Raw genomic sequence first — 14507 nt, forward strand, 5'->3', positions numbered from 1 at the left:
GTCTGATCTCCTGGCGAGTGCATTCGGTCTAAAGTGCCGATAACGTGGAGCGGCAACTGATAAACGCGGAAGGGTGAGGAGAACGGTAAACAAGTGGTTCCGCGGCTGTATTAGCATTATCGCGACCCAAAGTCATGAAGGACAAATATCGAACGATGCGCCGCGATTCCCATTTCGTGGAAACTCGGCGTGGAGTGTGTTTACGTTGAAAGAGAGGGTTAAGCGAGAACCGCAACCCGGTCATGTGCCACGTTGCGTTAATCCGACACCGCCAATCGGGTGCTGTATAACGAGATTACCGTCTCCTATCGGCGTTATCTCTACGCGCGGGTACGTAACTGCGTCACATCTTCACCCCGGTGGCCCCAATAGCTGAAACGAGGGATGCCGAGCCTTTGTAACAAGCGTTCGCGACCAGTTATGTGGGGTCGCGGCTGTTTACCTATAGCCTTGCGTGTACACACCCGACGCGGTTGGTGCCTGTCAACCCCCTAATCTGGCTGATCATGCAACATCTTTTTTTACTGAAGGGCTAGAAGAGACAATGGAATTGCGACGCACGGTACTTAAAGATTATCTCTATGCCGAAGAGCGTGCATTAATCGACACCTGTTAGCTGGGTTTGAAGGAGAGATACAGAGGGAGAGGGAGAAAGAGTGGAGGAGATTGGGAGTGGAAGAGAGAGAGAGCTTTATTCTGAGTCTGCGAAGGAAACCGAGGTGAATCAGCGTGTGGGATGAGTTTTTGTTTTGTTCGGTACCGCATGCACCCTTAGCGACAGGCATCACGTGATTACAGGCAACTGATCACTGAGGAGGTGCTTCTCCAACGATGTTCGCGCGCCTTAAGGCGTGGGGATGATTGCGCCAACGTTTCGTGGAAAATGCGCCCGCTCGTCGGATACCGCTGTAGCGGTATACATCGGGCCCACGCACGCGTATTACGCTTGCTCGCAAGGCCAGCTTTCTTTGTGTCGCGTGTATTGCCCTGTTGCTATACACCGCGTCCGAGTGTCGTGCGTTTAACAGGCGGGGGATTCCGTTTCATCAATGGTTTACTGAAGCCCGGGGTCGTCGTGTCGTAATTACGCGAAAGCCCCCCTTTTTGTGATTCAGCCTGATTTGTGATTTGTAGGGTGCCGTCTGGACGTGCTTTCGGGAAAAGAGTGGTTCAGGCTACTCTGAGAACAGGACGCTCAAAGTTCAGGCGTCTAGACAATCCAGTTTAAATGGAGTTCCTCGATGTCGACCAAGATGGTGAAGAAAGCGGACAGTTGCCGTTGCTTTGTTGTCCTTGAACTTTCGGAAGCGCGCGGTTGCTATCCGTTGGTACGTCGTCTGATGATTCATCTCCTGCTATAAGTGATCGTGGTTTGCTGTGAAAACCTGGCTTAGAAGGAACGGAAAAAAATTAGACTATAGGAGAATTTCAAGGCCAGTGTGTAGCTGTCGTGATGAGACGCGTGTCGTCGCATACGTAGCGCAATTTACGCCATCCGCTATGTTCTAGGAAACACCTCGTGGTATTTACTATGTTTGAAGAGACATCAAGACACAAAGGACGCAGCGGAGGAAGTATAAGCAAATATTGCATTATCTATTGGATACAAATGTTTGCGGATTGGAAATGTCAAATTTTAGCCCGTCTTGACCTTTGGACAAGTTAACAAGTGAACGAGAAAGGACTGTGATTATTGTTTTCTAATGCTATGAGCAGGAATGGTTGATGTACGAAATTGCCTTGACGAACACAATATAGCTGGTCTTGTTTCCAGACGGTATACAACGTACTTTTCTCCAAAATTTAATTTCGCCTGTGATTTTTTTTTTCATAACTGCGTTTATTTCTTGAAATAAAGACGTACCGAAAACAAGATAGTGGGGGTGTCATCACACTATGTGGCGACTGTCATATGCGAAATAAACGATGCTTACTTCGAATTCGCCACCTCTTTTGTAGGCTCTCAAGTGCAGTTGCTTCATCCCTTTCTACTCTGGACTGAGGCCTCCGAAGATCAATGGAGTTGTAAGTCTCTACGTTCACTTAATGAGTAACATTTAAATCACATCCCGTGTTCGAGGTGCTCAATCGGGGATTTTCTCCTTCTCAGGCGTACATGGACGGCGGCTTCAGCGACAACCAGCCGTCGGCGGCGGAAGGCGACACGGTGACGGTGTCTCCGTTCGCTGGCGACAGCGACATCTGCCCCATCGACGACAGCTTCAACCTCATGCAGATCAACTTCAGCAACACCAGCATTTCGGTGAGTGCTGGCACCTGGTGTCACTAGACAAGAGTACCGTCACTGAGGCACGCAAGTGAGCAACGGCGGTCAATTTGGTGTTTATCCGTGTTGCCATGTTGCCGCTTCTGCGTCCTCGCCGCTAACTTTGACGGTGTAACTTGTAAACAACGTTGCCGAAGACGCAGCAATACGGCATCTTCGGACACACTTCTGCAGCTGAAATGCTGCTACACGCGTTATATTTGATTCGCATTCGGAACGACGTCAGTCGCGCGCAGCCGCTGAGCAGGGAGGACAAGCTGAGTAACTACCACAGTTGACCGACACAGAATGCATAAACAACAAAATGACGGTAGCCATGGCCATGATCCGTCGCAGTGTAAACAAATTCCACGTGATGCGCACTGACCAGTGATCACGGCGGCGGCTCGGAGCAATAACAGAAAAGAGTGCCGATACTCTGTAACATTATCTAGGGACACTACTGGCACCGTTTCCCTGCTGGGTGCAAAACACGTCCGTTCCGCTAGCACTAAGCATCAGGGCCTTGGGTCGGTCATATTTTGACCCATTCCTTCAATGAAACGCGCTCTCCATTCTTACATGCCTCAGGGGAGCAAACATGGTTGCATTTATCCGCACTCATGTTGGTCTTTTGCCAAAAGTGAAGGCATGCGCTCAAAACATCTCCATGTGTCGAACCCTTGCGGCGGGCTGGTCACGCGTAAACGGCGGGCGTCTGCAGGCACTTTTCATCTGCTCGCGTCGTGCCGTCGGCAGCGCGTGGGCTTCAACACAGGCAGCAGTCGTGTTCATTGTTGATGTCAGCTGCTTGGCGTCACACATAAGTTCTGCGCGGAGACTTGTAATTTTTTTGGTCTTCAAAAAGCATTGGAATGTGTTGGGATAGAGTCATTGTCAGCTTAGTGCCTGTGGGGAATTAGGGATTTTTCCTGCCAGTATTATTGACTGGCTTTCAAGTGTAAATAATCAGCCATGCGGGTCAGCATTTTCTGTTTGTGTTCTTTCTTTCGGCCGTGCTTGTTTGCAGATGCTGTGGGTTTCATTTGTTGTCTAGCGTCGGTACATCTGGTTCTTGGCTGAACTGCTTTCAGCTGTCTACCTGTCCTCGCACACAAGCCTTAGGGCTTACGCTGGCTGAATAATGCACAAGTTTTCATGCGTAGAAATAAAGTTATTTAATGATACCTTATCTTATCTGCAAGGCATTTATGTGTTATGTTAAGTGGTGTTTCAAATGAGAAGAGAGTCATCATTCTTTACTGATTAGATACATTTTAATTATATTAGACATTAAATCAGACAGTGATAAGTAGTCGTCGCTACCGGAGCTGCTTTTCATTGCCCCAGGCCAATTACAGTAATTGTAAACCACCACGAGGCTCGTAGACTTGTCTCTTATTTCGGCCGCGATATCTTTTGCACATTTCGGTCAATTCGACATCGTAGTGCTTTAAACACAAGTTATGTGCGGTGGCCGTGCACGTATTGACGTCAGAATACGTAAAATGGCGGATCTGCGGCTCCGTTTGAATGGAGCCTCGTCATCCAGCCCCCTGGTCGGTGCCTGTGCTTGGCAGGCAGCCAAACCAAATGCGAAAGCACTGACGTCAGGAAGAAGAAAAACGTGCTTTGAAATAGTTTCGAGAATAGAATATTTAACAGCAATGTATGTGCCTTGTACGAAAAATTGGCTAGAGAGGTTCGTCTTTGATTCGGAAAATATGGAACTATTTAGAACAAATGAGACAGTTTAATACGCATGTTATACGTGTATAAGCTATTCGTATTGTAATCCGCTGAATGTGCCCCTTCTTTTCCTGTGCCTTTTGTTAAACAGATCTGCCCGGGAAACCTTTATAGGGCTGCTCGCATCTTCTTTCCGCCTGACCCTGAGATATTGAGCCGGATGTGTCAGCAGGGATTCGACGATGCTGTTCGGTTCCTGCAAAAGCATAGTAAGTATCCACTTCCTATGACCATTCGGGTTTGTTGTTCTGTTGTAATACGTTGTACGATGCTGTCTATTTAAAAAGTTGTTGTTGGAATTAGGTTTTTCGGGGTGGGTATACATCGCGTAATGTGTCATTAACATTATTATCAGACATTGAACGATTAACACTGTTTCTAAGTGTGAAGGGGGGAAGGTAGATTTTAATGGTGGAGGAAAATGCCGATCATGAGTTTCGCTACTAACTTTTTTCCCGTTGCTTCTGCAATGTTTTTTATCTCTCGCTGCCTACAGCCAGCTCTCGATGCTTGCTCAATCAGGTAAAATTACGATTTCTGGCTCACGTTGTGCTTTCACTGCAGTTTGACCTTTAGTCAAGATTTCGCACGATGCAGTAATTTGCGTGGGGTGTTTGTCCCTAAGAAGCCAATGTATATAAAAAAAGAACATATAAAGGTTACGCCACCGCCAATGGCTGACCTCAACGGCTAATACTCGCGTTCGGCCATTGAATAAATTCTGGCGATAGTCACAAGCCTGAGGCTCAGATCTGTTACACCGCAGTACAAAATGGCGGAAACGATGACACTTCAGTTCGCACTGTTTGGCTAGCCCTCACTATGTTTTTTAGTTCCCGTATATTGTAATTAAAAAAAGCGGTGTTACCAATTGTGATGTTCTGTCGCGAAACAAAGTCAGTTCTGCAAGTAATCTGCCTTGCTTTCGCACGTAATTACGTATGACGAACTGTTACATAGCGCTACGAGCAGCTCGTGTAATTTGTTTAATCGGATCTCCTCGCATTGACACTTCTTTACTGTACATCAGCATGCAAGCAGCTAGTTATCTTACTCTTGTCATGTCTCGTCCTGTGGCGACATCATGTTACGAGCCTTAAAGCACCTGTGCGTCGGAGACACCAAGTCGTCTGTAATTTTAGCGTCCCTCGAGGTTCGGTGAAAAGTGGAGTGCATACGTGAAAGCCCTGTGGCACGCCATCTGAGCCGCGTTCTTTTCCGCTCTCTCCCCGCGTCGTAGACATGATCTCGTGCACCAGCTGCCTGGCGGTACAGTCCAGCTTCGTCATGGCGGCGCCCGAGGCGAGCCCCGAGCTCAGCACCGACTCCGACGGTGAGCACCCGTTCGACAACTGCACCAGCTGCAAGCGGCGTCAGGAGCTGGCCCTGACCGAGAGACTGCCCGAGACCATCGTCAAGGGTGAGGCGCTGTTGCCATCTGGCAACTACTGTGTGAGCTTGTCGAAGCGTCCGCTGTGCTGCTTCTGGCGAGTAACGAATTATCCCGTAGTTGCTGTAGGGGGAAGCAGACTGCTTTTGCAATTAGCGCGATTCTGCTTGCACAAGCGAGACTAAGACGAGGCTATTTTGGGGACCGTTATTAGAGAGAAGCGGAGGTGGTGATCAGTCAAGCTGGTTCGATGCCGCGATTCTTTTTGAACATTCGTGTGCTGCAATAGCTGGACTAATCATGCGCAGTGTCGGCGTAGTGGGTTTCGCAGGCGCTGCACTGTGGGAAATACGAAAAATGTAAACGCTGGTACGTAGTGACTCCAGAAAGAATTACGAGGACACTTAAGCACTCCTTATGACTTTGGGATTACGAAAGCAGTAATGACCAATTGCCGAACGTGTGCTGTCATTGCCATCTTTATGTTTCTCTTTGCGCGTCTTTTTCTTCTCTCAAATACTTTTAGTAGGCGTCGTAACACAGAGGACATGTAGCGGGACGTGCTTTGCTACTTCCATAATTGCTACTTCTGATATCAGCATGCTCAAGCTACTCATGTAGGCATCAGTACATGCCTATTCACAACCATATCTAAGTGAAAACCTAACTTTTAGTCGACTAAAGGCGTTGAGCTGCGGTGCTGTGGTAGATGCGTTCTAATCTCACATTCCACAAAATTTCTGGTTTGGATGCCACCTAGACCCCAATTCACTCAACTTTTTTTCTTTTAACCATCACGTGGTAACGGTCAATGAAAATTTGTGAACGCGATAACTTGGCTTGATGGCTTTCTGCATTTTATTTCAGCGGGCTCTTGACTGTAGCTTTGTAACAGGCTTTAGAACGCCATAGAAGACATGAATTAAACAACTCCGTTTTATTTACATGCAGCGATCCAAGAAGCGTCTGACCACTTGAACAAAGGTGTGATCAACTGGCTATTCAGACACCGCCCGATGAAGCTGCTGTCAATCCTGACCATCCCTTATGTACTGCCCATCGACATCGTCATTGTCATCGTCTGCAAGTGAGTGTACAGTGCAAGCTCGTTCCTCCTTTCGCGCTTTGGGGCATCTTTAGCACGTTCTGAAATTGTCCGCTGTAAAGCCATATTCTGCGCGCGAAAATTTTGTCCTTGTACAAATCAGGACTTTGCAGAGAAACAAACAAAAATTCCTCACAAAATGAAACTAGTACTTCTTGTCGTGCATTTTTCTAACGAAGCCTGCCGTAGGTTCAAGTTAAATATGACGTAAATGTCTTTCTTGTAGCACGCATTGATTTTTGCCAAGTATCATAAAACTCTAATGTTCCTCTTGGAAGGAATGCTATTGGACCTTGAATTGTACCTTTGATTGCGCAAATGATCTTTGCATTGAGCGCGAGGTTATGTGTTTAAGTGCATCGGCCGGTTAAACCTGACAGAGATCAACTCCCGGAGGCACAGGCCTTCACTTACTATGCGCAGCATTCTTTGGCAAAGAAACTGCTGGCCACGAACCTTACACTTTGGTGCTGCGAAGCTGAACGCACGCTATCGTGCAGTGTCCGATAGTTAAGCAAAACGTAAAAAGAAGGGATGGTGGGGTGTACAAGTTCTAACATTCTACGGAGTGTACTATCCGCTCTCCTGATTCACATTTTGGTACTTTGTGTGCAGAATGTGGCAACTTCTCCCCAAGCTTCGCCGGGAGATTCGCCGAAGGGTCGCGCGCACCCTGGGACTGGCGCGCGACTTCACGTCCAAGCTCCACAGCAAGCACCCACTGTACAGCGCTCGCTTCTCTTGCCAGCTCAACATCACCGAGTTCAACTACAGTCCGGACGAGCCCGAGCCGCGGCCCAAGACGCCTACGGGGCAGCCACCGCGCCGAGTGCCCGCCCCCATGCTTCGACACGACCTGCGAAGCCGAAGCCTGGAGGACCTGGTGCGCGGGAACCCAAGGCTGCAGCAGCAGCGCCAGCGAGCGAAACAGCGCAAGTCGTCGTACGCGGGACTACCGATGCCGCCGCGACGCGCCGGCAGCGAGGACACGACCGTGGTGAGCTCGCTCAACTTTGGATTCACCATGAACCTGCCGGGAAGCCGAGGCGGCCAAGGCCCACAGGGCGGCGCGGTTGGAGGACCCGTGGAACGCTGCCGCAGGCAAAGCGTCGTGGAAGCGCTTCGAACTCTTAGTGAAGACCGTGAAGAGGATGTTTCGGTGGACGCGATAGCGCTCACCAACAAGGCGCTAAGCTGGGAGAAGGAATGCATCGAGCGCTGCCAGCGCAAGGAGGACACCGACAAGCTCGAGCAGATCCTGGACGTGACGCAGCAGAAGAGCGCGTTGATGGCCTTCTACTACACGGACGCAACAACGCACAAGGTCCGCGTGACCGAGCTCTTTGATCTCAGCAAAGGCGCGCCGCAGTCCTCAGGCACTTCATCACCGACCGTCAGCGAGGGAGCGCACCAGAAGAGGCGGCTGTCGATGGACGGCTTGGCCCCTGGAACTTCGCGTCAAACACCGCCGCTGGTGCGAATGGAGCCCGTGGACGAGGGAACGCCAACGCCCACAGGTCTTGGCCAGCAGCCCTTCTTCGAGGAACGGCCACCGTCCGCATCGTCGTCGTCCGCGATGTCGCCGTCGGACGTGGACTGTATTTCTTGGGAAAGTGTAGGTAGTTCTGACAGTTCCTCACCGCCTTCGACGTCTGGGAAGTCGCCCAGCTTTGAGCGTAAGACGCCGCGAAGGAAGAACTCGGTCGCATTTGTCAACTGTGGAGTTCGCTGAGCGATGATCCGACATCTGAGCATCCGTGTGTGCCTGACCGTGCCCAGTGTCTCGCATGGATTGTATTGCCCTCAACGACATCACTGGCGTGGTGTCTCGTGTAATGGCTGATGCACCTGACTGCGCCTTCTATTTATGCCCAGTGCACCAGCAAGTTTTTATGCCGCTGACGCTTGTTTCTATGAAAAACTTGTATATTTGCTTTTTGACATTTATACACCAAAAGTGTGTGCCAAGAAACGATACAATGACGGGAGTTATTGCCTCCGGGGATCAGTGGAGTCATTAGCATTGCTCAAGCGTTTGCAGCCACCAAGGAAGACCAGCAGTTGCTGGTGAATGGACATTGAACTGTCATGCTTTCTGATTCTGAGTTAGGGCACTTTTGAAAAGATGTCCGCATTAAAGATCTCACGTAATTTATTATTTGTGTACATGTGCAGCACTGGATAAAATCTGATGCTGAAAAAAAAAGTATTTCTCTTTTTCGTTTTGTATCTAAAGATGGCCTGAATGCGCAGCATTTGGAGTTCCTCATGGGGCTGATTGTCTCCTGCTCTAGGTCCATTTGGATGTCAAGTGGCGGTGCCCTCTCCTCATGAGTTTCTACAGTGGGTGTTTACAGGCATTGTGTGCTGTTTCAAGTTTTCATACGCTGTGGAAGCGACCGCTGGTAGTATTAGACAATCATTTCATAAGATACGCGCCATTGATGTGGTGTGCTTAAAGGGACCCTGCAACACTTTTTTCAACTTTTTTTAAAATCCTAAATGCTTGCGGAACGTAGTCAACCAACACACCCAGTACTTAGATTAGGGGGCCGCAAAGTATCTCTCAGCCAGAAATTGCTGCTTTATGCCCATCAGATAACTTGTAAACTTGCTAAAAAGATTTCTTCTCTCTTTCCCGGTCTTGAAGTTCTTCGACGGCTCGAATTACGCCACTAAGGCCATGTAGCGGCTGTTGGCCGGTTTTCCTTCAGTTGCAGCAATGAACGCTTTTCGATAGCAACTAAAAAAAGCCACGAAAACAAAGCATAAATGGAAGGCGTATATGGTGCGACGAACAAATCACGCACTGCCGCTCCGTGCTGGCGATAACTGTAGCTTTCGCAGTGGTTCCAGACGTGGCGGAAAGAGTGAAAGCGCTTAACGAAAGTGTTGCAGGGTCCCTTTAAAGGCAGTTGCACTGTCTAGTTTTAACTACCACCACCCTAATACTGCATTCTCGTGCTGCTTCGCTGAAATACGTGTCACCGCCGCACAGTCCATAACAAGGACTGTCAGACTAGTTCTAGTTTAGAGCTGATAACGCTGATGTCATAGCCTGGTAGGGAGCGTACTTGTTTCGTAAATAGGATACCCTCTTGTCGAAACCTAGCAGCGGATTAATTTTGTTTAGGTGCATCAGTCTACACCAGTGATGTGCAAACACAAAATTGTGCTGGTGACAAAAAACATGGTGCTCATCGCTATACTTAGGTCGATACGAATCTTTGATCAGCCGGACACTTCAGCCGAAAAACATGAATACAAACTAGAGCACTGCACGGGCCGATTTGTTCCGGCCCGGGCTCGGCCTGGCCCGAAAGCGCCATGCACCGGCCCGCCCAAGCCCGGCCCGGTGTTATCAGATACGGCCCGTACCCGGCCCGAGCCCGACAGGTTTCCGCCCGGGCCAGCCCGGCCCGGCACGTTTTAGCCAATTATGCCTTGAGCATAAACGAGGTACTGTCCTATCCCCAGTCATTGTGCAGGTACCAGCAGCACACAAGATATTTTTTTAGAGAGAGAGAGAGAGAAATAAACTTTATTGCGATACGTAGTTAGGAGGGGGCGGTGACCGGTAGTTGCAGGATCCCAAAGTCCCCATTCCTCCAAGCATTCATGCGCACCTCTGCATCCGCCCTCTCCCACGCAATATGCACCCAGTGCACAACAAAGCACGCAGGGAACAGCGAGCACGGGCCTTGACTGAGAAATATCCCATTAAGTCGAGCACCCTCTACGTAGACGCAACAGACTATAGACATCACGACGCGTACGCTGTCACAGCAATATTCAGCCCTAACTCCCCACCCCTCACCTCCCTCACAATACGCACCCGTCATCCGGCAACGGCGGAGGAAGCGGCAATCGCCCTAGCACTAACGCAACGGCCAACCCCACAATTATCATCTCTGATTCGAAAACGGCCATTCAAAACTTTGCCAGGGGTACCATCTCTCCTCAGGCGCTCCAAATTCTTGTTCAAAATCCCCCTACCGACCCCGTGGAGCTGATCTGGGCTCCTGCCCATACAGGGCTGGGGGGCAACGATGCAGCCAACAAAGCAGCTCGAGAACTCACTGTCCGAACAGGCCCAAGCCTCGTACCCTTACACGGAGCCCGATCAGCCCGAGACAGCTTGCTTAGCTATCGGGAAATAACTGAGCATTACCGCCTCGCCCGCCGCATATTCCCGCCGGCTCATCCTACCCTCTCTCACTCTGAAGAACGCTTATGGCGCCTCATTCAAACAAACACTTTACCCTGTCGCGCCAAACTGCACCTAATTCATCCAACACTGTATCAGTCCCCCAACTGCCCCGCATGTGGCTTGAAAAACACCATCATCCATACCATGTGGGCATGCAACAACGACCCCTTCCCATTAATCCGTACGAACGAGCAATGGGAGGCGGCGCTGGGTAGCTCCGACCCGCAGATGCAAACAAGTCTGACGGAACGGGCTGCCTTGGTCACCGGCAAACTGCAACTACCGGTCACCGCCCCCTCCTAACTACGTATCGCAATATTTTTTAGAGAATGCTGTGAGAACTTGAGACATCGTCACGATTTCCAGTGGTACTGCGTATACCTCCGGTTAATTACGCCCGTAACACTTTTGCGAAATACTTTCAGGGCATTATTATAAGCGGAAGCATAGGTGGGTGTCTCGTGCATGCACTGCTAATCACGCAATGTTCTTATTGCATTTAAAAGAATGACTACAACATACAACGCCCGCATAAGGTGGAAAAACGGTGGACATTCATAGTTCAGTTTACATTAATTTCTGACAAGCTGGGACTGTTGAGTACAACAGCAGAAAATTCTCCTGCAAACTTCGTTCATTGCACAATGCAACGAGAGGGGGAAAAAACGCGCTGTAACTGCTCCTGGTGCTGGTGGGATTACGCCAGGCTGAGTAGCTGAGACCGGCAGCCAGCCGGAGCTTCTAAATGCCACCGCGGGCCTGAAAGAGGTGCATCTTCCATGATGCATTTCGTGGGAGGAGGTGAACGAGAGGAGAATGCGGCATCAGAGGAGGTTGGCTTGCCAGAGCTGGGCCGCCTGACTTCATGCTCCCTCCTAAAAGTTTTCTTCCTCCATGCATACCACGCGTTCGCCGTTCGACGCTATTGCGGCACCCTGGCTCACCGACGGGGACAGGCGTGGTGGTTGCGCGGCGCCTCCTCTCTCATCTGTCTTCCCGGTCTTAGAATTCGTTGCCTGGGTTGCCTGTCTTGTAGTTTTGTGTTCCAGCAAACATACGAACCAATAAAGCCAAGCATTCGCATACACGGGCCATTACCCACAGGTATGATTCCCGGGCCTGACTCAGGCCCGAACCCGGCCCGGGCCCGAAGCTCAAGGGCCCGAGCCCAACCCGGGCCCGATCAAACAATCCCTTACCCGGCCCGATCCGGCCCGCGGGTCGGGCCGAGCCCGAGCTTTCGGGGCGGCCCGGGCCCGTGCAGTGCAAACATTTCCTGTCCCGCCCTCCTGCCCTACTCCACCCTCTCATATACCGCTCGGCCCGCTTGGGCATGTCACGCGTGTTTCCGCGCACGTCCCATCTTGTCGCGGAGGTTCGCAAAGGCCGTGCCACACTACAGACCGCGGATCATGTGGATCTTTTGGACCACGTGACAGGACGTTACCAGTTTACGCGGCCATAGTTGACTCTTCCCTCTCAGTTTTGGCGGCTGGCCGCGATATCAAGCGACGTGGTATGGCAACGCCCGCGTCGCGTGGGCGGCGCCTGGTTCAGGTGAGACGATTAAGAACGGCGAGGGTGGCTCGGCTGTTTTGAAGAGCTCAAAGGGGCGCCTGTCAATCACCCAGGCCGGGCTAGGCAGCAGGCTAGGCTGGAGCCACTACATCTAGGTTCAGACTATCGGCACCATGGAGGAAAGAAAAGTTTAGGAGGGAGTGTCATGTGAGAATCGTGAAGCATAGTCCTAAAAAATAAAAAGGAAAAACCAATGGGAGCTTCACCTTCACGTGACAGGCAAGCCTCACGCGATCGCGTCTGCGCTGCGTGCGTGCGTCCGTCGGTGCTGGGCCGTCCGGGTGTCGCGTAGCACAGCCTGCAACCCGAAACGCGCAGAGGGCTGAAGGTGCGGGCGAAGTGGTCGGACGGGAGAGACAGAGAAAACATTTTTATTTGTCGAGCTTTCGTATACGTCGAAGTTCACGCCGCCGTCGAAGTGTTGTGTGCCGCCGTGCAAAAGTTGAGATGACAGAGTCCGAGATCCGCGCCTTATACACAAAGTACACATCACTTCCTTGATCCTGATTCTTTCAACTTTACCGCTCAGGCTCTATTCTAATTAATCAACCGTTTATTGCCAAGGCTAAGTCAGTCAGGAACACACCAAGGTCCCTCCCAGGCGTAACATCAGTAATTTCGCATTCATTTTTCCCAGTCCTCGGACAACCGCCCACTTACTACTTGCGACGCGAGGCCGAGAATGATCGTTCTTTCCCGCCCGCCCCCAAAATCGGTGGTTTTGCACTTTTTTAACGGCGACGCTGCTTAGTAAATCGTAATTTTTCATGTCCGCAGTTAAAAACACAAGAAAATACCAAACGCGTGCACATGAGCGCGGGCCTCATGAGCACGGCGACCACCCGTCAGTTAACAAAACCGAAAAAAATGTCTAGCTCGTGTGTGCGTGCCTCGCGAGAACCGCCCAGCGTGCCCTGCGCACGTTCGTCAAGCCAAGCATACCCACTTAGGGAGATTGGGCAATATTAGCCAAAAATAAATCTCCAGCGTTTGACGTTATCGCGGAAACACTTGCTCGAAACGACAAAGACTCCAGCGTTCGCCGTAATCGCGGTAACCCCTTGCTCGGAACGATAAAGACACGCAGTAGCGTACGCCTCTCCAACGTGATATCCAATGATTATCACTTCTAAGAAAAAATGAAAGAAGCTCACACTTATATATAGCAACAATGATAGAGTAAAGGTCGTTGCGGCGGCTAAAAAGAGGCAAGTCGGCTGCAATCGTGGACTTAATTCCTTCGTGATGGTTGCCATCAAGTCTTGCGCCTTAGTGTGAGCTTCTTTCATTTTTTTTGCGCAATGCACTGAAGGAGACAAAAACGCGCCATAAATGTCATCCCGACCACGTGGCACTATACGTGCCACAACGCCGGAGCACCGATAAGGCGAACGTATGCAAGTGCGCACGCGAGCGAAACCAAAGCTTTTTCGCACCATTTCTCAGCTGATAGGACCGTTGTAAAACTTCTATGATGTAAAAAGAAGGCTCCGCGATAAGTCCCAGCAGAATGCCAAACGCAACCGACACAGCAAACCTGGCAAACACCACGCAGCCGTACGCCGCTCCGTGGTTATGAATGTTTACGGCCGCGCGTTCGGGCACATCGGGTCATAGTTTGACCGATGCAACGTCATAAGTCAAATTCCGCTCGAAGCTCGTGAGGGTGCTTCCTGAGCGTGCTATCTACGTCTCGCCTCGCTTTGAACAGCGACAGTAATTCCACAAATCGAATCTGGGAGGGCAACGCTGGCGAAAATCTCGTATTCCACCTTCGGCGATGCCCCTCCACCTCCACCGGCAGCCAGCCGGGGCCACTAAATCTAGATGCTCCTGCGGGCATGGGGTGAAGGCGAAGATCCCAGGATGCAGTGCGCGGGAAGAGCCGGAGGAGAGGAGAATGCAGCATCAGGAGAGGTTGGCTTGCAAAGGCTGGGCCGCCTGGCGTAATGCGCCCTCCTACAAATTTTCTTCCTCCCTGGTCATCACTCTTTTCACCCATTGTTGTATGCCGCCAACAGCGGCCATTGATAGAACTGCGTCACGTGACATTTGTTTACGCCGGAAGACCCATGGGCGCTGACATTTTGGTGCCGCTGTGTTGCTGCGTGCGCGCGTTCTTCGATAAACTGTGATTTTCGGAGCGCAGTGCGGCTGCAGGACGCGTTGATATATCAAAAATGCCCTATGCGTAAAATGCGTAAAAATG

General features: G+C 50.7%; 1 protein-coding gene across 1 annotated transcript in view; it reads left to right on the forward strand.

Moving 5' to 3' along the window:
- The window catches only part of LOC144175007 (uncharacterized), a 69786-nt gene extending 57969 nt beyond the window's left edge, over positions 1 to 11817 (forward strand). Inside the window, exons 3-8 of the mRNA XM_077704014.1 lie at positions 1960 to 2025; positions 2111 to 2263; positions 4107 to 4224; positions 5256 to 5435; positions 6357 to 6492; positions 7126 to 11817. Coding sequence (XP_077560140.1) covers positions 1960 to 2025; positions 2111 to 2263; positions 4107 to 4224; positions 5256 to 5435; positions 6357 to 6492; positions 7126 to 8242 — 1770 coding nt within the window. The 3' untranslated portion in view covers positions 8243 to 11817. The remainder of the gene's footprint in view (positions 1 to 1959; positions 2026 to 2110; positions 2264 to 4106; positions 4225 to 5255; positions 5436 to 6356; positions 6493 to 7125) is intronic.
- Positions 11818 to 14507: the final 2690 nt, after the last annotated feature.

This window comes from Haemaphysalis longicornis, unplaced genomic scaffold (assembly GCF_048455015.1).
Source record: "Haemaphysalis longicornis isolate Haplotype H1 unplaced genomic scaffold, Haemaphysalis longicornis Haplotype H1 scaffold_3, whole genome shotgun sequence".
NCBI classification, from domain to species: domain Eukaryota; kingdom Metazoa; phylum Arthropoda; class Arachnida; order Ixodida; family Ixodidae; genus Haemaphysalis; species Haemaphysalis longicornis.